The 25,373-nt window shown below is 37.8% G+C and overlaps 1 protein-coding gene across 5 annotated transcripts in view; it reads left to right on the top strand.

The window, feature by feature from the left end:
- The window catches only part of RAPGEF4 (Rap guanine nucleotide exchange factor 4), a 151,323-nt gene that overhangs the window by 61,447 nt on the left and 64,503 nt on the right, over positions 1–25,373 (top strand). For all 5 annotated transcript variants that reach the window (XM_032692912.1, XM_032692910.1, XM_032692909.1 and 2 more), the window contains 2 exons: positions 11,899–11,971; positions 13,025–13,089. In XM_032692912.1, coding sequence (XP_032548803.1) covers positions 11,899–11,971; positions 13,025–13,089 — 138 coding nt within the window. The remainder of the gene's footprint in view (positions 1–11,898; positions 11,972–13,024; positions 13,090–25,373) is intronic.

Here is a 25,373-nt window from a genome sequence, read left to right as displayed (position 1 = left end):
AAAACAAGTCAGATAAACAACAGTTCCCATGTGAAAAAAATAATAATTATATTAAGTGGAAAACATATTCTTGCTTTGTTTTCAATGTGTTAAAATATGTTTTGCAAAACTTGTTTTGAAGTTGTAAGGTACCAGAAGAATTATGTGAAGTGGATTTAGATGCGAAGCCAGCTTTTTCTCTCTTTTAATGAAACCTTTCTTAAAAGCTGTTTTATAATTACACTTGTGGCTTGATGGATAATGCCTTGTTCTCATATGCAAGTCATTTCATTCCTCTGGTGCCTTATAACACTCAAGAACCATGGACTCTTGCCGTGTGACTCATGCTGTAGCTTATTTTACTGTATATTCTATATAAAGACTTTCTTTGAAGGTGAGTGGATATACAGTATCAAAGTGACAATAACAAGCTTTGTCTGTCTTGCTTCACAACAGAGAAAGAGCCCTACAAAAATAGACTCAAGTGTAGGATGTTGCAAATGAGGTAGCCCTTCAATTGAGATGTCCTCTAGCTCTAGTATTACCAGTGACCTCATCTTATTTTCTAGAGGGACTGAAAGTCTCATCCCAGTATAGCAATACACTTGCTTCAAGAATTAATCGTTTTTCTTGCTGTCAGAAAAGGGTGAAGTATAGCAGATTACTTCTCAATAAAACCTGCCATTCTTCTCTCAGGAGTGCATAAGAATGCTCAGGTATATTTTCCCCCACTGCAACAGCAGGCAATAGCAATGCATTCCAAGCCAGAGCTGTTTGTTTCAGGTGCTTAGAACATTCAATACTGCCGTCCACACAAACCTGAAAAATTGCAACTTTAGGACATCTGTGCATGGTCTTAATGAAAACACCTAAAAGAATTGGTAATATAAATATAATTACAGCCAGCAAAAATGATTGAAAAGTTTTTCTGTGAGTGGAAGGACTGAAAAAGCTTATTTCCTTTCCATTGTTACTCTTTCCTGCCACCAATACTACCATAACTTCAGTGATGTATCTATTTGACGGTAGATAATGTATGTGGCATTTGGAGTTCTATCTGTGAGGATTAGCCAGCTGGAATATGTGCTGATAGGTTTTGGATGCTCATGCTTGGCAAATTTTTTTCTGGGGGAGTCTTAGTGCTTTCTCATTGCCCCTCAGATGTGGAATATCTGTGCCAAATTGCCTCAGAACTGCTGTGTTGTTACATTCCTAGTATGTGGCTAAGTTTAATGGTCTGTTAGTGAGTCTTCAGCAACCTCCTTTCTCTTACAGTTGATTGTTTACAGTCTTTCATTGTCATCATTATCATCATCGTCATCATCATTTGTGTAGTCCTCCTATGTTAGCTTAATGGTAATAGCTGTGTCTCTTAATCTGGTTATATCTAGTTAAGAACTCTATTTGGGACAGTGTTGGCTCAGTTTCTTTATTAGTTACTTCCCTTTTTGCTGATATAGGTTCAGTGCACAAAGAGTATAACAGATGTCATTTTTTCAGATGAGAAAGTGTTTCCTAAGGCATTTTTGTTTCAGCCTTTAGAGGTCCATCCTACTATGGATGCCAAAGCAGTGAACTTCTTGTTCACAGTTACCTCATGCTCCAGCATAATTGTACTTGCTTTATGTGAAAAAAAAAAAATCCCTGTGAAACATCTTTTTGTGTTTAGTTAATCTGTGCCATTCTGCACCTTTTGTGCTGTGCTACTTGCCTGCTCACATCCTGCCTCTAAGTGCACTCTGGGCATTTCTGTTGGGGAGGAGGAAGAGACAGGATCTGAGCTTTTATTTTGTGTGGAGAACTTAGCAAAGCTGGACCCCAGTTAAGCTGATTTCAGGGTTCTGTTGGACAAAGGAGGAGGATGATATGATGTTATACTTTTCTCCTTCCACCCTCTTTCTTTTTTCTGGAAATATTATTATTCAGTTTAGTTTCACAGTTTACCCTTCATTATCTTGCGAGTTGTCTCCATTATTTTCATGTTCCTCTTGTTTCATTTTTCTCTTTTGGTCATGTATAGGTTCAGCCTTAGCATCTCTTTAGATGCTAAGAAATTCTACAGTGCATCTTCATTACTGTGCTCTGCTGCATATCTTAAATGCTGCTTTAATCTTGGTGAGAGATAACATGACAGATCATAGGTAGAATGAAGGCTGATAATGAGGAATGAAAATCAAGCTGACCGTTTTTTTATGATTATATATTGTACTGTGAAAGAAACTACCATTCAGGAAACGAAAGAAATAGAAAACAAAAGCTTTTTAATACAGAATTCCTGCCCACAATGAAGTGTCAGCTAGTCAAACTAGGCTATATAGTTGATGCTCAGCTCAAGTGGAAAAAAATCAACAATTTGAGTAATTTTTAAGTGGTAACCAAAAGGATTTGTTTGTTTGTTTGTTTGTTTGTTTTTACCTAGCTGAATTAATCTGTGAGAATGTTGTGTAATTTCTTTAAACAAGACACTCCTCAGAATCATAGAGTAGTTTGGCCTCTGCTTTGCTTTTACTATTTTAATCCTTCAAAACTCGCATATTCTATCCTGTTTTCTTCTAATTTTGCTTATAATTGACATCCCAGAGCCACATCGTGAAAATATTGCAAACATTTGCAATGCCTCACTATGGAAAAATAGAGATTCAGCTTGTGATCGGATAGCTGGCAAAGACTCGATGTTGTGCTATCTGCTGTTCATCTTAATCTCCAGAATCTTTAAGCCTAAACTGTTTCAACAGTAGCCAGATTTAAGGAGTCGAGCTTCTGCCTATTGTGAAATTGTGTACCTGTTTCTAAGACATCAACATGTAGAACTGCTTCTTCAGTGGCAACAAGAGAGAGGAGGGAGTTCATTTATTAGACATATTCATTATCCAGCTCACATTCTCTTTTTTTTCCCTATAGTGTACCCTCTTCCCTGAAGTAGTCTATTCACTCCTTGAGGTATCTCCTCTGTTCGGTGGATTGAAGGAGTCTACTTAGGCTATATATTGCACTCCCTCCTGCCCTTCGCCCATTGCTCCTTAAAACATTTTCACTTCCTTCCTTCTAATTTCTTGCTATTTTTTCTTTTTTTTCTAGCATTTTACTTCCAGTGGGACTTACTTTCTTTCTTTCTCATCCTTGCATGCCTCCATTCCTCACTGTCCCCTTTTATCATGAGGTTTGAAAATGTTTCTGAGGCTGAGCTGAAATGAATAATGTTACTTTACTTTTTTACCTAAAGAAAGGGTCACACGAGAAACAGTCACGGCAAGACTCTGTGTTAGAGTTGCAGAACGGTACTTGGTGTGCAGGCTTTTTCAGTCTTGTTGAGGGATTGGCAGCAGTCACTTGCACTGTCTTCAGTCAGTAGGAAAAACCCTGAAAACTGCCCTGTCCGTGCAAATGCAACCCCAAATAAGGCTGTTGCATTGTTGCAGTTTGTTAGTGCAATTTGCCTAATCCTTATGCTACAGCACAGCTGAATTGCTGTTGCTAATGTTGTTTGCATTTCAGTTTGATAGCAATCAGTCATTCCTATCCAGTACGTTTTGATATGTTCAGTTAAGATGCTGTTGTATAAGAAGAGACTGTTTGACGGAGTGTGTTTAAAGGTCTTTGTAGGGAACTTCAAACCTGAAAGCCATGAGATGTGGGACTGCACATGTGGATGTAAAGTCATGTAACAAAACACTGTGTTACGAAATAGCTGAAATATTATTGTGAACTCCAGTGGGGAAGTACCACAGGCAGCATTTATTATACTACACTGCATGAAAGGGACTCCAGATTTGAGCAGCTTGAACCCATGAGAGATTTGTGCTGACAAAGCAGTTCTGGTGGTAGTGGTGCCATTGCACTGACTGCTAGCTGAATTGGAGGCCCAAGTGTTTTGGGGTCCTGTTAAGCAATATCAGTCTGATTGTGAGTGATTTTCTGCCAGAATACACTGTTTTGTATCCACTGGAAAGAGTAGATTGTGTTCAATCGTACTTCCTGAAATATAATTATTTAGTTTGTCTTTATGTTTCCCCCTCTTATTTTGTACTGTACTTGTTTTGATTTCTCAGCAGTGTTCCTGAGCGAGCTGCAAAAACTGCTTTTAAAACGCCTCACACTGTAATCAAAGTAATATTTAAAAAGCATTGAAGAAAGACTAATGTTATAAGGGAAATTGCATGTTTACTTATTTACAATTATTAAATAGCCTCATTATTGTTAGGCACAATTGAATAGAAACAATCACTTTGAGGAATTATCCATGAAAAGGAAGCCTTTGATAATAAATGAATATTGAAAGTTGATGTGTGCTTGTTTCTCTGAGAAGCAAAAACAGTGTTAGATTGACCCCAATGAACTAGTTAAGAGGTTTATATTGAGTGTATTTAACCCAGACTTTCCTTCCAGATGAAAACAAATTTCTAGACCAAACATACTTCTGCGCTTAGAGGTTGTAAATATGAAAAGCAGAGTTACGGATCAGCTCACCATTTTACTTTTTCTTTCTTTGTTTCAAATCTTCTTATAAAAATATATATATAATAGGAGGGAGGAAAAGAAACTGTTAATTAATTAATAAAGCCACTGCTGGGCACAGTGTCATCATGCAGAGACCTTGTGGTGACCTTACAGAATTACTGCAGAGAAGTATGACTTCCACCACTGTCAGAGCACAGCCTGTGCTGGGAGGTTTCCAGGTTTTCTCTATCTCAGCAGCACACACCTGGTTGCACATACATTTCCTCAGATGAAGTCTGTTTCATAACACTCATGCAAAGATATGTTGGTCGTATGTATCGGGCCTTCTGTATTTTCAAGGTGGCAATCTCAGGGTGGGACAGTAACTTGGCTTGGAGGTTCTTGCTGACTTCTAAGTACACACGATCCTTGCTTTTTGCTTGCTCTACAGGCTAAGGTATGTGACCAGAAACAAGGCACTTGTGTTGCCACAGTTACAGAATTTACCATTCTGTCGAAGCACGTTACAAATGTAAATACCTTTTTTGTGTGACCTTTCATCTCAGCTGAAGCTGTGCTAAAGATCAGTCAGGGACACACACCATATGGAAGAAATAGTGTAGGAGACAACCCGTAGCTGCCCAGGTGAGGAGCTGAACAAAGCCACTCTCATCCTGTATTTGCGAGTCTCATATTACCTGTCTTTAATCTTCCTTGTACACTTCTTACATAGCACATCCAAACTGAGCTCACCTGAAGGAGCATATCTTTGCTTTCCCCTCATTAAAACAGTGTATCTGAAAATAAGAGGTGTGACTGTCTGAGGGTAAAAGGAAGTATTTTGTACCCAAAACTTTAGGAAATTTTTCTTCCTCTTGTCCTCATGTTCTTCCCCATGAGATGATTACAGACTTGGCTTCATCTAAGTCCTGTCAGTGTAAGTTTAAAGGTTGACTGTAATGGTAAGAAAGATTATGTTAAAATGGCATATTTTTCGTAGTAGTTCTGCTCTTTGTTTTTGAGATATATCTGCTGGCTTTGCTTATAAAGACAGGTTTACAATTGTTAGTGTCACAGAACGGTTTGAACAGGTGTGAGGTTCTGTTCTGTCACAGAAAATTCTGGCTAAGGTGTGATTTTCTGCCTCACTCCTACAAGTGGTAATGAAAGAGGAGAAAAGCTTTATTTTACGATCTTATTTTGATCTTGGTTTGAGTTTGAAGCACTGTCGCTGACAGTTATCATCATCTGATTTTAAAGCGAACACATTCAACACAAATCACTGTGAAAAAGTAAATATGGAAATGTATAATTCTGTTTTTCAGACTTTTGGAAACTTGGACTTCATGTTAAAGGCAGTTAAAATACTATTTTTTTTCCTGTACATATATTATCTGTTGTATGTTTACACAACTGTAGTAAAAGAAAACACATAAATCAATTGGACTGTTTGTTCTTTTTATATTTTCTTTGTCCTCTTTAAAGTGTATGCAATCTTTCCCACCCCTCCCAACCAAGTCCTATCTCCACCCAAGTGCATTTCCTTAGTGGATTTCTCTAAGAGACAGAATCGGAGGGCTGCATGATGGCATTTCTAAATTTAAATTAGATGGAGCAGAATAGGCTGTGTAATTTGCTTAATCACTGCTCATGCTGTAATTTCCTTGGATTTGATTTTTTGCAGTGCAGACTTATCTTTAGGTTTCTATCTGGTAGCCAAGTCTGCTATTTGGCATGATTTCAGAGAGCCTGGGTGCATTTTTCTTCTTGAGAAAATATCAAGGGGATTCTGTGATAAAGCAAATTCTGCACACAGAGCTTTTCAAGCATGATAAATTGATTTAAATGGGAGTGTGACAGAAAAATATATGCCTCCAAAACAAAGAGATGGAATAAAATCTAAAGCATAGTTGATTAGAGCCATGCAGAAACATTCAGAAGATGGTAAATCAGTAAATAAATCGAAAAGATGCAGATTCATCTGCTGTTATATAAACTATACCTATTCTGGGATTGGGATTCAGCAATTTCAGTACAGGCATTTCCTGTATTTATTTTATCTGAATATGACTAAATGGTACTTCACTTCTGCTATTTCAGGCCTTGTCTATCTCATTTTAATGACTTGATAGTCTGACGTATACAAAACAGTCTGTCTGTTCAGTAAGTTGTGGTAAGATCTTCACGTGGTTTATTTTCTATTTTCCCACAGTGTATAAAGATATGTTTTTGCTATTGTAGCATTACATTTTCCTAATTTCTCTTTATTCTTTCCTTTAGAAATACCTAAATTCTGTTTTGTACCTATACTGTCAGTAACAGTGAATGTTTATATTCTGTTAATGACAAAGGCAAATATTTAGCAATAAGCAGGTGTTCTAGAGTGAAGCACCAGCTTCAAGCAGTGATTCCCCATGTAGTGTTAAACAGCCATGGGTCAGATCCTTTTTGTGATAGCCAGTTAAGTGATGTTGACCTGAAATGTATGGAAATTTCTGATTGAGCTTGCTCATAAGAAATACACTTATTAATTTGTAAATGTACTAAGAAGACAGAATCTGAAATCAGAATTAGGCCAGAGTCTTCTGTGGGTCTCAGAACATAGAATTAGGCAACATCAAGTGTTCTATTTGTTTTCCACTTTGTAACAAGATTTGGGTAAAAAAGAACTATCAGTATGATAATCAGTTTGGGATTATTTTTGCAAAAATCTGTAAGAACATGAGGCACTTTATATTGGAAAACACAAATGGATAGCAGGCAGATGACCTGAGATTTTACCTGTCAGTTAGTTCAGTAAAGAGCGATCTTTGGAGTATCAGATGTAAAGGCAAAGGTCTGGATTTTGAGACAGCAATCTCTGCTTGATGTGATGGGTGAAGAAAGGGCCCAAAGATCTTCAAGGGCTATTTCTTTTGGGGGCTCTTTCTCACAGGGACTTTTCTCCTTATTGTTCTGGAGAAAAGAGAAGAAACAGTGCACCATGAGAGTGGTGTGCCCTTGTGAGTAATGCTCACAAGGGAGATGGTTTGTTGCCGAGATGGTTTGTTGCCAAGATGGTATAACCGGTGCAGCCAACTTAGAGGAAGAACAGAGTGGTACTGAGAGCATCAGTGATCAATTATTTATTGTCAGAAGAAAATAGAGAAGCTGGCTCACATTGTTAAGCTACAGCATATATTCCCCGAGAGAAACAACTGCAGGAGTATGGACAGCTAGTACAGGAGTATTGCAGAACTCAGGTAATAGTCATAGTAAGAGCATCTGATAAAGTAGTTTCTCTAGATTTTAAAAAATATGTGTTGAAAGATCACCTTGATGTTCAGCCTAGGACTTCTACAACTGAAATCATTTATTTTGTGTTATTCCCAAGTTTTCAAGTAATGTGAGCCCTGCCTTCTCAACTTCTCTGCTGCTGGTTAGTGGTAGGCAGAAGATAGCAGAAATGCATCTAGTGAAAAGTGACACTGTGGATTGAGATTGTGAGTGGGGAAGAAAGAGAAGGAGAAAGAGAGAGATATATATTCGACCACACACCTGTTGTGGTCTACAAAACTTTCTCCAGTGTTACAAGACAGTAATTCCTAGTATCTGGCCACGTGTAGGTTCACCTTTGCATGGGGAAGCATCAGAAGCCTGACTCCCTAGGGCTACAAACCATCACTACCTGGGTCCTTATTACACAACCCCTAAGATACTTTTTGCCAACTGGAGAACTGCTGCACTTGGGGGGAGTATTTGGTGTGGAACTTGCTTTCAAATCTTTGTACACAGGAGGTTTTCCCTTCATCAGTCCTGAGTCTTTCCCATTAGAGTGCTGGGGTTGTGTTATGCAAGGCACATGGACAACAAAGGTTTGTCTATTTTCTTTACATGTACCTGGCTTATTTTGGAGTGTCTGTATTGTAAAAATCTCTTTTTTGCTGCTTCTTTCCCTTTAAACAGTTATTAGTTCTTCACTACTTGCAGCGAAAGAGAAGGGGCTAACCACAAAGATGTATTTTATGTACCTTATGTGTACCAAAAGCATTTTTTAGGAATTTCGGGGTAGCTTGCATCAGGATGAGAAGAATTGCCTTTCTAAGCATTAGCATATAAAAATATACCCAATTACGTTACAGAGTAGAAGAAAACCTATTGTAGTGGTGAAAACTGCAGCTAATTGCAAATGAAGTCTTAATAAGAGCATGCAAAGCAACACACTGAAAAACTTGACAATGAGTGGCCTTAAAAACCGTTGGTATGAAAATTCCCCCACAGCACCTTCCCAGTAAGGCAAGCGTGTGATTCTGTTTCTTCCTTTTCTCCTATCCCCAACTGTTCCTTGTCAGTGCTCTTCTTTGCCTTAGGCTATAGCAGTAGTTGAAAAGGTCAAAATGTGTTCATTTTCACCACTGCATGGATATGAGGCAGTCAGCAACTGGAAAAAAAATACTGTCTTTATTACTCGTGCTGTCAGATTAGATGCAGGAAGTGTCTGTTCTTTAAGCTGTTGCATGATAGAGTTTATAAATCGGTAGAAATCTGAAGACAGAGTGAATAGGTCACTGAGTGTAGTTTTAAAAACTGCTGTCATGTTGGATTTACAGAACTTGAAGACTTCTGGTAATAAACAAGCTTATGATGATTTGATAACTGTTGCTGTCTTTCATAAGGAAAGCCTTTCCAGGCTTCATACCACCTGTGGAATACATTTTCAAAAGCATTTTGTAAATATTTAGTCTGTTAATTTTGAATGACTTAAAATCATTCTATGATGCTACCTATGAGTACAATTTAATTTACTGCATTTTATTTTCATTTCCAGACATTACAGTAACCAGATAGGTCTCATTATCTCAGATTTCAGAGATCTTATGCCTGGAACTTCATTACTCCATCTGAATCTTTAGGCAGTTACTTAGGTCTTTCTTTGTGTGCTCTAGGTTTCCCAGCAGTGTTTCCCTAACTCCTTGGCAAATAAGTTCCCTTTGACATTTAATTTGACTAATGGGGTGACACAATTTTAGGCATAAATTATACCTCCTATGTCAGCCCACACCCTGCTCAGATATCTTCGTGAGAGACCATGTGTAGGCAGTCCTGTCGGTCTTCCCCGCAGATACCCAGGTACAGAAGGAAGTTTCACTTTATGCAGAGGTGCCCTGGAGGAGTCTGAACAACTGAGCTTTCTGAGGGCCTGTTTTGAATTAATTCCTCTCCTTCACTGGCAACACTGCCCACAGAGCTTGCTGTATCAGACTCATGAGTAGACTTGTCCCATGGCAGAGTGGGACCTTCATGCAGAAGATGACAGAGTTGACATCCTTGGCAGTCTGTGTTTTTGTTTCTGGTAGGGTTTGGCATCCTGAGCGTGAGGTGGGGTTAAATGAGATTGGATGCTCCCACTGAAGTTGTATATGCGATTCTGGCTTACTCTACCAGTAGTTTTTTTCTGAAGCTGAGTACTCAAATCTTTTGGAAATTACGTGGTGTATTCTATGTTTTGTCTCATGAGATGAATAATCAGGAAAAATTTTAGAGAATTAATCGGAAGGAAACTGCCATGCAGTTTATGATGGCTGTGGACGTGGTTAGAGGAAATAAAAGAGAAAATTACTGTCTTCCTACAATTCAAGTTCCTTATAAAGGTAGATTAAATGTGGACTAATAATGTGTTTCTGGGAAAATGCTATTTTGGGAAAAACAGACCAAAAAAGCATCAGCTGAACGGTGAGGAAGAAGAAAAGAAAAACACCCTATACAATTTGGTTTTTATCTTATCCCAAATGAAACATTTCAATTTTCCATCTAAAAATAACATTTCAAGACCAAATTCAGTAGCAGGTGGAACAAAACATTTATCTGTTGTTTGAATGAAGTGTTATTTCAACCCCTTGGGACACACTTCTGTTTTTTTAATTTGGGCAAGGAAAATGAGTTTTTCCCTTGGTTTATGTGTGTGTGAATTACTAGTTGAACTGAGAAAATAAGTATTTCTCATGTTCTTCCTCTCACTAAGTTCCAGGCAAGGACTAGATGCAGAGTATGGGAAAGTGAATGGTTTGGGAAAGAAAATGGGAGAGTTTTATCCCCAAGTGAAGTAGCATTTGTTTTGTGTGACTGACCAGCGATATAACATAGATTTGCTTCTACGAGTATTCAGCTGGATTATGGGTGAGATTTAAATAATATGTTACTAAGCTTTAGGATGTAATAGCTTGTCTAAAAATAGGATTGGATTATTAAGATTAATGTAATCTTTGTAGCTTTTGTTATTATTTAGAATGCAAGACATTCAGCCTTTAGTGCTAGAATTGATGATATTTTCATCTCCATTTCCAAGAAAAAGAAATGTTAAAAGAATAATTTAAGCATTGTTAAAATTCAGCAGGCAACATTTTTAAAGTGAATACATCCAAACAGCTCCACAGAGCAAAGGATAAAACTTTTAAATTAAAATCGCACCATAAAGGTCATTTTCTGTCTCAGTTATTATGTGTGCTTAGTTGAAACCTACATGAATTTCAGCTGATGGATTGTTCAGGTTCACCTCATTGCGCACCGTAAGGACTGTGTGACGCATTTTATTTACACTGCACATCAGCATCCCTGTTGCCCAAGCTTGTTTTCTGGCGGTTCCAAAAGGGAATTATAATTGTTTACCCTTAAGCATGGCAGTAATGTAGTCTGATTGGAAACAAAGATGTGTCATTTATTCACTGAATTATTTGTATTTGATAAAAGGACAATTTTTTTCCTTTGGTGTTATTTTTGTAGCTTCTGTGAATTTCTTAAGCTGTAGACAGAGCTTTGAACCTTATTGATCATGTCACCAGCATTCACTGAAGAAAAATACCAGTTGCTGACATCAGTTACAATTATGTAGCTTACAGTGGTACAAGGGACATTATTTTTATAGCTACAAAGTTTCATCTGCTAATACAGTTTTTGTATGAGGATATACATAATATGAGATATTCGGTATTTGTGTTTCATAGCCTTGTAGTTTCTGAAAACCAAATGTAGTGTCTTGGAAATAAACATTTAGAGCTTTTACACTAAATCCTGTGTATTGCAAATCTGACACCAAAACTCTCATGGTACAGGATTCTTATGAATCCTTAATTAACACTCTCCACCCCTGCAATAAAGTAGTTTTCTAGCTTCAGTTCAGATGAGTAGTGCAATTTCAAATGAGCTTTAAAACAGCCTTTATGGGAAATCACACCACTAAGTAAAATATTGATTTATTAGAACCCTTAAAGTCATGCTTTGGGGAAGATGAAAGGGGGAGCTGTTATAGCACAATTTTTGATGGAACAAAGGCAGTGTGCTCCAGTCAAGAAAGCAGAGCTTGTAGTGTTAAGAGTAAATACATGCCTCATATCACGTGTGCCTGAGAAGCTAAAGGCAGCAGACACAAAAATGTAAATAGCACATATTCCCCTAAATGATTTTATATGTGTGTACCTGACTGAATGTGCCATCACTGTCTTTCAGAAATATCGACAGTATATGTCTGGACTTCTCACTCCTCCTTATGGTGTTATGGAAACTGGCTCCAACAATGACAGTAAGTATGAGAACTTAGAAATCAGATGGTAGAAAAAAAGAGAAAGGGGAAGAAAGGGGAAGATGGAAGTCCTCTGGTTATGGGGTTGGAGTTGAAACGTTAAATTCAGTTTGGTATTACAACTGTATTTATACTGCACGTAGCAGGAAATGCTTTGGAACTTGCCTAAGTGTCTTCCCAACTGTATATGAGTGTACACGGAGCTGTACAAAAATCTGCACTCTAAGCCAGGCCTGTTGACTAAAGCTTACTCTATGATGTCATGTAATATTTAACTAGTTATAGATGTTACATTAATTCCATGGAACGTGGCCATGAGTCCTGCTAGTAAAGTCAAAATAACAAACTGTCTCATTTTTTAGTTAGGATGGGCTACACAACTTGCTAGAGAATCTAGGTTAGTACCTGAGCAGACAGCTTGCAGTAAACATGCCACTCTCTGACCTTTGTTACATAGCTGAATAAGTTTGGGTATGTCTGTGCCTCATAAGAACCTGCCAAGTGGGGTAGTGCTATAGACATGAATCCAAGGGCAGCCTTTGGAACTCATCATTTGTGTAAATCAAGGTACTTTTATTTATTGGCCAGGGGATTATTTAGATGCCAACCAGGACAGTATCTGATGGCTAAAAATTGCATCTGCAAATTTTGTGCCATATGCTGTGTGTTCAATATGTTCTATTTGCAGGACAATAGCATAGCAATGCTAGTTAGTGCAAACTCAGTATCACATTGACTTCCAGATACTAAGACATAGATTATGTTAAATGAGAAAGTATAAATAATTCCTATATACATGCTTCAGATATTAAGTTGTGAGAAAAGTACTATGCTTAGCAAGCAGTTTATAGTATTTACACAAATTAGCTTTTTTGTGTTCACAAGAGGAAACTTTTTTCTGAATAAATCTGTTTTTCTCTTTAAAAATCATAGATTAATGTGTATGTTATCAAATTCCATCAAATTCCCTATTCTATCAATAAATATCTTCATTGTTACTTAAAGAATGTACAGTATTTATTTATTTATTTATTTTCTGTATTCCTTTTTTAGGAATGCCAGATAAAGACAGTATGTCAAGCAGCGGTCTTTGCCAAGTTGCTAAAAATTGTAATAAGGTAAATCACACATAGTTTTGCACTTTTTTTTTTTTTGCTGGAGGGGGAGGAATTCAGTTATGAAAAATGCAAAAGTGCAGCATTAAATTGAAAAGAACCAAGTGCAAATGCAAAGCATGTGTTTGATGTATTTGAGCACAGTATGCAAATTATAAGGATGCTTTAGACATTGTGTCATATAACTGAAGAAAGCAACTGGTTTGGGATTATTAGCAGGTGTACTGCTGCCAAAGTTTGTGTTACAGTCTGGTTTTCCTATCTTTGTTGGAGAGGTGCTGAGGGTAAGGAAGAAAAACTGCACTGTGACAAGACCAGTGGATAACCAGTGGATCATAAAATTCATGATTAAATCCTATTTTAAGACTTAACTGAGTCTGAACTGATGTATAGGCATTGTTCTGGCCCTTTGCTCAGGGAGAATTTTCTGCTGTGTTCAGAGAGCAGCTTTACATTCCAGTTCCCCTTTGTAAAACAGTTCTGTGCCTTCAGCCTCACCAGATGAGGACCCACGTGAAAGAACTCATGAATATTTCTATGCCTGGTTTAATAGCAGAATATAGTACATATAGATAGATAGAGAGTAATAGTGGGAAGAAATAATGTCAGGCATTGCTATAAAGATTGATAAATTTTAGAATTTTTTTATGGCGGGAGTAGAAAAGTTACAGTAATAAGTAGATGCTTGGATGCCTTCTTTCTGGACACAAGAGTTTAATTGAATTCATTTATGTGATGTCTTTAAAAGGTTGAAGGTATTTTTGTTGCACAAAAAAGATCTCTTGACAGCAGATAAAAACAAGGAATATTTTAGCATGTTTCCTTGATGCAAAAATAACTGCTTCCACCTCTCCCTGTCTGTCTGTCCTGCTTCCTCAAGGGTACTGACCTTTCTTAATTGTCACATTCAGCCTTTATTAAATGTATACATGTAACAGTGTGCAGTTCCTTTTCCTACAGTCATATTCACTAATGCTATACCACTTCCTGACACAGCCTTATCCTGTAGGAACATAAACATTTTTCCATGCACTGAGTAATAATTCTTGGATACTTAGCACCTTTCATTCTGTAAGCATTTTACAAACCAGTTAATGGATTACGCCTAAGTGGTTCTTGAAGTTGTTGGCATTTCAGTGGAACACTGGGAGTTAAATCAGGTCAGGGGTCTTGCTTGGCTTCTCAATGAAAGCACCAGGTGCTTTCTAGAGTAAAAGATGTTGTTTTCTGAAGCAGATAAAAGTAACTGATAGAGGTAAGGAGGTAAAACCATCTGTCTCTCCTAGAACGTGATAACCCCCCAGTAATGGGAAGTGATGCTCAGCTGAGGGTAGTAAACATTCTCAGGTGCAAAGTATTTTAGTGATTAATACCTTTGCCAATAGCTGGGCTTTTCTAGCACAACAGGACTGTTCCTGCACAAAATAATCACTTGAGTAGGAGACAGAACTTGGCTGGGGCTGAGGCAGGCTACTCAGTGACTTTTACAGGAATAAGGTCCTTTGCAAACCATATTATCTTTATTTCCAAGACACGTGTAAAAAACAGACATCCTTCTCCCTCCCACACCGTATACATTTCTGTGGAGGGAAGCTGAGTGAGTAAATACGTGACAGATACTTGTCACCCTGTTTCATCCTGAAGGGGCTCAGGCTGTCCCATGACAAATGTGGTAGAAGAACCTACACAGCATAGAAATGGTTCATGAATTCTAGTTCTGTGTGTTTTCCATAGTTCCCTTTCATTATGTTAAGTGAAAGGTAAATGCAGCAGAGGTAAACACCTGAGTATTTTATTTACTGCATGCAAGCTTCATTCCTGCAGTTTTAAACTGTACAGCTGTTACAATGCTTACAAAAAATGTTGTTCTTCATCACCTGTAGTCAGTTTTGAATAACCAGGGAGTTAGTGGAATTGCAGGGCCAAATTCCCAGAGTTGTTGACAGCTATTTGAAACAAAAATCAGGGTACCAGAAAACAGCACTGTGTTTGTAGATTTTATATATTTTGCTTATTTTTAGGGTGATATATGACTTCAAAAATGGTATATCAGGTTAGGGAAGTGTTTCCAGGACGTCTTTAGACTACTTTATATCTTTAGAATGCCGGAATGATGCCTGTAGGGCAGGCAGCAAATGAGCTTGGAGAGGCCTGCAGACTACTCTGTAATGTCCAGAAAAAGACTGAGTGAGGAACTCTGAGATTCAGAGAAAGTTCCTCAAAATCTTTCATATGATTAGAAAACATTACAATCTTAGACAGAAAGAGATAACATCTTCGGTAGTTCTGATCATTATGCATTTTTTTCAAGGTATCTGTGTGTTGTTTTAATTTTTCAGGGAATTTTATAGCTGTAAATAATTTGCTTCAAATGAAATTTAATATATTCCAGTCTGGAAATATGAAATGCATGCTTTTCTCTTTTAGCCTGTGGTGAGTCTTTTAGAAGCACTGTAATAGATGATTTTCCATATTTGCTAATCATTTGAGTTTCATCTTCATAGCTTAATTTTTTTCTCCTGTCACATCTATCAGTTTTTGATGAGTAATGTAAGATTTTTCCTTTAATGCATGCCTTGAAATTTTCTCACCATATGGGGATGTTTGGTTTTCCTAGTTCATTAAAATCTACAAAAAAATTTCCTATTTGGAGAAGGCAGCAAAGAGATTTTTTTACCAAATGTGAATTCATTTACATTTAGGGTTACATTATTGCACATCATTTAATGCAATATAGCAGTTAAATTGAGCATAAAATACTGAGAGTATACTATTGTCTTCAGTTATATTTTGGAGAATGGAAACAAAGTCAATTTAATGCTGACTTATGTAAGGGAAAATAACAGCTTCAGTCTTTTTTAACTAGGACAGGCCAATATCTGTATACTGGTCTGTGTAGCTCTTACTTTTTGAAAATTCCCATGGGGTAGAGTTGGATATGTGAGATGAATGTAACCCTAAAGCCAAAATGACAAAATCAATAATAATTTCAAATACATTTTTGGAAAAGACACAGAAGAGTACTTAGAAAGCATGGGAGGTCAGGTTCCAGTGTGCAGGCAGAATAGGTAGTAGTTCTGGTTCCATGTGTTACCAGCAGAGCTGGCAGCAGGGTTGCATGATGTTTCCCACTACGGGATCCTGTTCGTACAATTTGGCCACTTTTTCACTGTTTACGCTGAGTTCGCCATGCTGAGAGTGTGCTCCTGGCTGATTGTTAAATTGAAATGGATCAAACCTCTCTGACATTGAGTTGGAGGAAAACACATAGCACGTATTAGATAGCTTTTCCCAGTTATACACCAGCAATCCTGTCCTTTGGACTAGAAGCTTGACATTTGGGACTTATTCTGGAAGTAAGGAATACCATTTGTGACCCCTTAAAAAATAACCGTACTGTTAAGCACTGAAAAATCTCAGTTGAAACTGACTCACCAGAGGCTCGTTACAGTTTCACTGGGAACTTGTGCACACAGGCTGTGGGTGTTGCATGGGCAGAATCCCAACACTGTTCTGTCCTGGGCTGCTTGGGCATTCCTGTGTCAATGCTTAACGGTGTGAGGTTTCTCTCAAGGACTTCTTTTAGTTGCTGGAACAACATTTTGACTATTACGAAGACACACTGACTGAAAACCAGACTTATTTCCCCTGTGCTTTTACACCCTCTACTGGTGTCCAAGCAGGAAATGAGTTAAGGAATAGCGCATCTGCTCTGGAGAATGTGAGATGTAGGGTAGTTTAAAGAAGAGGGCATTGCAGGACTGAGTTGCAGAGACACAGGAATGAATGTGGGTGGACCTGCTGAGAACATGAATCTCCACTCTCCAATGGATGCTGGTGCTGAATACTACTTTCTGATATCAGCAAATATCTTAAACTCCTTTGCAAAATGTAGATGTCTAAGAGAGCATAGGAATTATCCACAGAAGGAGCAGAAATCCCACGATTTATAAGTTATTTATTCAAGTAGTAGATAGTAAAAAAATTCTAACCCTGCTAATGATCGAAGCTAAAGTTTCGTATTCTTTTCTGTTATGGAATCTCCATATTGCATTTTGCTAAAAGAACTCCCACATCCTCAAGAAGCTACACAAAAAAATTCTGCTTGAAAGGAAGGCTGAAAAATTAAATGCTCGAAAGCAGAGTATTTCAAGATTGGAGACTAACTGAGCAGTGTTAATGACAACCTTCTAAATGTGTTTGTTATGCTACAGACTTTGATTGCCTGCTCACATAAATTTTTCCTATGACACACTTAGTTGAAACATCATCTCACCTCAAAAACCATGCTAGCTTTCTTTTTGTACAGCTTGATCTTTGTATAGGTTTAAAACCTACATAAATCTGTGCCTTATTCATTGAAAGCATACATCCTAAAAGGGGGAAGGTGCTTCTTCCTCTCCTTTGTACTGATGAAACCATACTGAACTCAGAAGATATAAGCAGATTAAGTTGTGCAAATTCATACAGTAATTCTTGCTATTGGGTGAACACTATGTATTTTTTTCTGAAATCTCTCATGCTTTATTTCCATTTGGTTCCTATATTGTCTTCAGGTTTTTATTGTCATAAAGAGTTACAGGAGCTCCCCCTTGTGCACTACGTAATATTCGAAAAACACATGGATTGAGTGAATGTCTCCTTTATGTTTTTCATGTAATGTCTCCAAATCCCGTAGACTGGAAGCTTATCAGAAGTGATTTATTTTAAGGTATTTTGTATACCAAAGCTCCTATAGGATGTGCTGCAATATTCATCTGAAAGTCACCTTTTCATCCATCTTCTTCCCTAATTAATTTGGTGTGGTAAAATATAGATTCCTTTTCTGAGTTTTCAGTAAGGCTTAGGAGCCATGTTGACATTTTTGCATTTAAATAATTTGGGTGATTGTGAAAACATAATTTGCCTTTCTATCAACTCTAAATACATTTAATGCAATTATATAGAAAAGATTTTTTCATTGGACAGAGAAAGACATAATCAAGATTTAATCCTCAAAATATCGCAATTTCAACATAGCCAGGCAAATGAATATTCACTTATTTCAATTTTCAAGCACTTAAGTATAGCTCTGGGTATTTGAAAATACACTGTTTGTAAAGATGACATTGCAATTCACTAGATGCAGCCTTGAAGAGCCCACACAAGACACCAGTAATAATCATGTTCATTCACCATATTAGCTACTCTAGCAATACACACAATCATTTTCCTTCTGATTTCTCTATATTTCTGTTTACTTTTCTGGGACAACTGAAAAGAAAGCTTATCTTTTAACACATTCGGTGTATTGTCAAATGTGGAATTTGATAGAGCATTAGCAGAATTCTAAGGGGAACGTTTCACATTCTCATGAAATTGTGAGCCAAAAAAAAAAAAAGAATACAGAGAAAGAGAGAACAGGAAAGCAGTGTTCTATCAAAGTGCAGTGACAAGGTGTTGGTTTAGAAGTTGTAGTGTCTCCAACATACACATGAAAACTGTGTTAAAGGATAACTGCTGTGTGGATGGTTTATATAACTGCCCAGTGATATGTGTGCGTTAATTCCTGTTCTCTTTGGGCTCCATGCCAGAGTTGGTTGTCCTATACATTGTTCACATAAGGTTAAAAAATAATTTCATTTAATTTTCTGCTTTTGAAGTGATTACATCAAATAACTATGTGCAAATATTTCTGAATAATGTCTTTGTGCAGTCCTAACTGTACCAATTACTTTAGGGGGCTGCTCTGATATTTTGGCACCAATTTCACATATATGAAAGTAATTTTCTTAGAGTCTGTTCAAGTTCCTCATTTTGCTTTAAGTGAAAGTGCTCAGGGTTCAATCATTATCACAGCCTGTAACAATTTGGCTAATGCAGAGGCTGTGCATACAGTCCTTGGCGATGAGTCACATGGTGACAGCATATGGCAGGGGAGATAACAAAGACAGGAGTGTGAGAGGAGTAGGAGTCTGTGAAAAATACATTTTTCATACATTAGTAAGGAATTTCATCATGAAAAACATGAATGTCTTTTTATGTCATCAGAGCTCTTTAATGTAAACAAAATTGTTAGTAGGTCTACTGGCTTACACAAGTAGACTTTGTGTAAGCTAAATTGTTTCAGAACCATCAGGGAAGGGTTTGGGTACATCACTGTCTCCAGTTCCAGCCGTATGGAGATGATACACAGCTGTAGGCTTCCCTTCCAAATGCCAGTGTGAATAGCAATATTTCAAAAGGAAAGCTTGCAACACCCCATCTTCTGTTATACAATTCAACTACCTGGTAATCTATGAAATATCTATGATCCATGATTTCATTGGGTACCCTGACTTCTGGAAACCCTACTGGGAGTTTCTACTGGAAACAGTTTCTTCTCCTGTATCTAATCAGGTAATAGAGCCGACCAATACAGAACTAGCCAGAGTAGCCACAATGTGAAACCTGCTGGCCTTTTTCAGAGTAGCAGGGTAATCAAGTACTGACCCCCCAGACTAACCTTCTCCTCACAAAAGGGTTGTGGAGATGCTTGGGTGTAGCACAGGGAAGGCAGTTTGGCTGAAGAGACATTTTCCCTTTCAGACTCCTCATGCCTAGCTGAATGAGTATTTAGATAAATAAACTAAAAATGGAAAAAATAACAGTAATTCCTGGAAAATACTAAAATTTGTAAAATACTCAATATTGTGAATTAGGTGTGTGACCTTCCTTCCATAGGAGCATCACTCTAGTTTGATCCACTAGTTTGAGGACACAGCCTACTGCCTTACCTGCCAGCACTGGCAAGGTCAGTTTGATAATATATATTGTGGAGTCACATTTGATGACTCTTGCTCCTTGGCTATGTTTTCTGTGTGATTCTGTCTCAACCCATGAAAAACATGCACATATGCTCCATTTATCTTCTGCAGTTGAAAGGCAGAAAGAGGGGGTAATTATATTGAGAAAAAAGATAGTCCTTTTCAAGGTTCATGTCTTCAGGCAAGTCAAGCGTATACAAGTAACACACATTTGGCACTTATATTTGAAACAGCAAAAGGAATTTTTTTGAATCTTGTAATTATTTTCTCAAGTTTGGCAGAAAAATTGCATCAGGGATCTTAAAATCAGGTTCTTTCTAGTCACATATCATCTCTCACAGCATTTTGACTGCCTGTCCTGCAATGCATGATGGAAATTGGGATTCAACAAAGTCAATTATAGTTCTGAGTCAGTAAGAAGTAATCAATGTGTCTGATCTGATCATTTAGCAGCATCTTTTTTTGCTTGTGTACGGATGACAAAAGTTTGAGAGGTTAATAAATAGTGGGGAAAAGCTGTCCCGTGATTTTGTTCTTTTTCTTGCGTTAGCTAGTCAAGAGCAGAAGCCCCTTGTGCTGGCTGAACAGAATAGCACCACCACCAAAACAAGTGCCCAGTTTGTGGAGCTCATTTAGAGCCATTCCAAGTTAGAATTGCATGGGCAAAAATGTCAGATTTCTGCAATAGAGATGAAAATATAATTAGCGCTGTTAAATCCAGTGATGGTTAAGGAGAAAGTGCTGTTGAGGTATTTATGATTTATGACTTTCATTATTTATTCTTTTTGTAAATTTCCTTCTGGAAGAAAGCTTGGCACGAGATTTGGAACATGTTTGATCTTTGTGTGCTTTATCATCAGTGATGCAGCTGTCTTAAAATTAAAGATAGCAGTTAGTGAGGAAATACAAATACACGTAACTGAGTTGAATAGTAGAGAAATGAAAAGAATATATAATTTAGGCTCCAAAATAAAAATTAAAAAAAAAAAATCTTACTTCCAATACCAGTTATTACACTGCTTCTAATTAGGATTACTCAGACACTCTTGTTTTCATCTCCTGAAATGAAATTATATAAACAATTTGTACAATAACGTTAAATATGAACTGGATGGAGAAAGAGCCAGTAGCTTAACAGAGGAGAATTATGATTATATCTTTGTAAACCTCCAGTACTGCTTTGTCCATCCTCACTCTTTAAAGTAACTGACTTCAAATGTATGAATCTGAGGAGGCTAAAAAACCACCTTCTCTCATACCACTCTTTCCTTGTAGCCATTTGCACAGTGGCTCAGATGGTTACTTTTCTCCAGAACACATTTTCTGACCCAGCCCACCTTAGAGCCTCATGAGCAGTGACACCAGAAGCAGAGGTAGGAGGGGGTGGCTGTGCAATGCAAAGATGGTGGCAACATCAGCTCCCAGAGCAAAGCACATTTGAGGCCAGGAAGAACTGTGGCACTGTGGCTGCCCTTCCACAGCAGCTTCCAGTGGCCTGCACCAGGATTGAGGGCACACATCCTCTCCCATGTACCTTCTCCTACATCTCTTCTGTCTACAACTGGCTATAGATGCCCTCTCCTCCATCGGGCTGACATTCCTGCTTAGCTGGTGGTAAGGGAGCAGAACTGTCAGAAACACATAAACAGCTGTAAACAGCTGACTTTGGCACAAAGCACTGCCGAGTTTGATCACTAGGGACTGTCACTCTTTTCTGCCCCAAACCAGCATTTCTGCCAGCCTGCATTAGCTGCACAAGAAGCAGAGGGGCAACTGGCAGGTGATTGCTTTGTCAGGCCAGCTTGCAGCTCTCTTGGCACTTCACTGCTAAATCACAAATGAATCTGTGTGATTTCAGTTTCCTGTGTTTAAATACAGATTTGTATAATGTATTCCTGTTATTGCTGTAATACATATACAGATCCAGTTAAATATTTGTTCCCCTCTCCCTCCCTCCTCTTGAGTTGTCTTAATTGTGTTCAAAGCCAGTCTAGATTAGGGATTTTCAGCTTGTGGTCTGCAGGCTGCTGGGTTCTGACAGCTATTCCAAGTAACACAGAGAAATAAACCTAAGAAAAGCCTATTGTCACTGGCTGAACAAGGTTCCTTATCTTGACTGGCAAAACTGTAGGGGTCCACAAGATAAAGGAGCCTGACAACCCCCCCTTCCCTTTTGTTTCCCCCAATTCATTTCACACTCTGCCGAGTGTCAATGTTAGCTGCTATGAATTCCAGGGCAATGTTGGAAAAACCTGTGTTGACAAAACTGTAACAGTAAGGTTTCTGATATTCCTTATGTTATAAATACGTAGCCACTGCTCTACAGCACTCTTGGTCCTTGTGTAATAGAATAGCTCTCCTGTCTTCCTAGTATGCTGGTCCAAACCGGGGGAAGGAGGAAGGAAAGGAAGACCAGGGATTTGCCTTGCTAGAACTCCTGAATGCTACTTATTCTGTTTGGTTTCTTCAGTGTTACAGTCAGTGTTCTTGAAATGCTGTCTTTTGTCTTTTGTCTGGCTTTTCTGCCATGAGGTTTGGGGTAGAGAACCTAGATTTCTGCCTGGAAAGTGCCATGTGACCGAGTGGCAGTGCAGACACTGGACAATCTGCAATAATACTGGCCTTCAATATACCAGAAATTCCTCAGGGTGCATCTTCCTTTCCCCAAGACAGTCTTGTAGCCAACTGTCATGAAGAAGCTGAAGATTCCTACATTATTGCAGAAATTATGTTTTTTTTAACACGAAGTAGCTGGGAATACTCTGTGTATTAATTACTGTAATCCAAACCAGTTTGGATTACAGTAATTAAATTTTTCTGGAACAGGAAACATTTTCACACTGTGATTTGCTTAACATAGTGCAACAGTCATCATCCTTTATACAACCCACAAAAAGTCACTAAAGAGTCAGTTAAGCCAAAGAAGATTTTGACATTATGTTTAAAAAGGAGGTGAGTGGTTGACAGATGGCAGGAGCAGAATTTTGGCCGGACGAGACAATATTTCTAGCAGTGATGTGAAAATAATGCCAACATTAAAGAGAAATAGGAGAAAGGGGATAAATTACAAAATACATACAATAGGTGCTTTTCCATATCACAAGGACAGGGCTGGTTCTGTGATATCCCTAAAAGCCAGACATCACAGAATTTACACAGCTTGGGCTACATACTGAGAGAGGTAAAAAGAGGTCATCTCTTTCAGAAACATACTATAGTGAATTGGGATGTAAAGAGATGTGGTTAGCTAGGGAAAATGTCAGGTAGAGTAATTTCACCTCTCTGTATCAGTCTTGGGTTAATTATTGTACTGTTCTGTGTGCATTTGAGGTTCTGTGTGCATTCATGGAGACAGTTTTTTTCTCAAATTGTAATAAATTTAGCAACAAAAATATCTCAGAGTATGTTTAGAAATGTCTGTCCCTCATTAGTTATCAGAGAAAATGAGCTAAATTCAAAACAGTAAGAAAAAATGTGAACAGCCTGGTTTAAATAGTAGCAAGTTAGGGAGCTGCAAGCTCTGTAGGAAGTTAGGAAAGAAGAAGCAAATTTAAAAACATGAAATACTTACTATTTTTTAATTGAAATTGTATTTTATTTGAATTGGCAGGAATGAAAAGTATTATTCTTTTACTATTTTACTGGATAATAATGCCCATTAACTCAATGTTTGTGTGTTATTGACGGATTATTCCCATTGCATTATGGAATTAATGTGAAAAACAGGGTGTGTTGACCTGTCTTGTTCATATCAATAATTTGATTCCAAATGCCTCTGTATGTTTTCAATCAGTACAATTACTGACACCATGTCTAAAGAATGCTGAATTAACTGATTAACTAATGCAATTATGAGTTTCATTTCATGTTAGTTGAAAGTGTGAGACCACAATTGGATTTCAATATGAAAGAAAAATAAAACCTCTTACCCTACACAGCTTGAGAGACTTGGATGAGACAGTTTAGGTAGCATGGTTCAGCACATCAGCACCCTCCACTTTGACAAGCTATTTGTAGCCATCATGGGAAATAGAAGTTTTAAGGAAGATAAGAAGGTTATTTTGTGGATATTTGTCAAGAGCAGAATGCTTGTCTTTTCCACTGACACACAAATATGTAAATTAAACAGAAGTGCTTGAATTTTTTTTTTTTTATATTTATGACAGAAGACTTAAAGATGTTAAGTAGAGAAATACTTGGCTGAAGGAAGAATGTTTGTGCTTTTTGCGAAATGTGTTCTGGTCTAGCCATCAGTTTGGGATTTCTTTCCTCTGTTTACTTTCATATACTACAGAAACAACCATTTACGTTTTTTAGGAAATATATTCTATGTAGATGGAAAACATTGATATAGATCATTAAAAATCTCCTTCTGTGAAGTAGAACACCAGAATGTGTTGCACTGGATATTGCTGGATTATTCCTTCTCAATTTCATTTTTAGCAAAAATTTATTTCTGAAAAGGATGACAGGAAAAAGAATGAGGAGTAGATAGGAAAGCTGGAATCTGAAGCTGATGTGCTGCACTCCTTCAATGTTTTTTTCATTTGATGTACTTTCACACAATGCACTATCCTGAACTTGGAGAATAACGAGTGTGGAATCACCAGAAGAGGCACAAAATGGATTTAAATTAACTTCTCTAGCCCACTTGGCAGAGGCTTTACATTGTTGCTGACCTCCCCAGGGTATTCAGGAGGTAGCCTTAAACTGCTCTAGCCCTGTCTCACTTTGATGACTTTTCGTTTCTGTGTTAAAATCATTATAAAATTCTCAGTGTGAATTTGTGGACACTAGACTTGCAGGATTTGAGTTGCAGCATTCAGCAGTGTTTTCAGTTGCTTATTCTCATCGCTTGTTGAAGATGTGAGTAGATACTGTTGTCCCCCTTCTACTGATGGAGAGATTGAAACACTCAGAGGTGGAATGACTAACAGGGATCTCACAGTACATAAACTGCTGTCACCCAGGAGGCTGTGGTCCTCTTCCCTCACTTGGTGGTATTTTGCCTACACTGAAGTCAAGAGTTTTACCACTAATTTTAATAGGTTCACAATTTCACACCATATTCACACTCCATCCAGGTTTTGGTACCCATGTGTTTGACATGAAAACACTTAATTTAAAATTTCACTGCCTGGTCCTCAGAGGGCAATTCTGGCACCTGGATGTAATTGAAGCCCAGGAGAGCCCATCCGATCCTGTTCATCTAGAGGGAGTGCCTTCTGGGAGGCTTGGAGGTGGGAAATGCTTACCAAGATTATACAGGTATCTGGAAACAAGTGAATTAAATCCATCAGAAGCTCATTAGTCTTTAATTTCATTTCATTTTGCTCGTGTATCTATAACATGGGTGAGACACAGGTCTTAAAAACTGGTAACCTAACTTTACTGTCTAATATTTATTGTACTTTTAAATCTTCATCATTATAGTTTGTTTCTCAAGAAGTAAATAATACTGTTAAAGCCATGAATACTAAGAAACCAGTAACTTGAATGAGA

This window comes from Chiroxiphia lanceolata, chromosome 7, assembly GCF_009829145.1.
Source record: "Chiroxiphia lanceolata isolate bChiLan1 chromosome 7, bChiLan1.pri, whole genome shotgun sequence".
NCBI lineage: Eukaryota > Metazoa > Chordata > Aves > Passeriformes > Pipridae > Chiroxiphia > Chiroxiphia lanceolata.
Note: the sequence above shows the minus strand (reverse complement) of the source record. Positions and strands in the feature narration are given on the sequence as shown.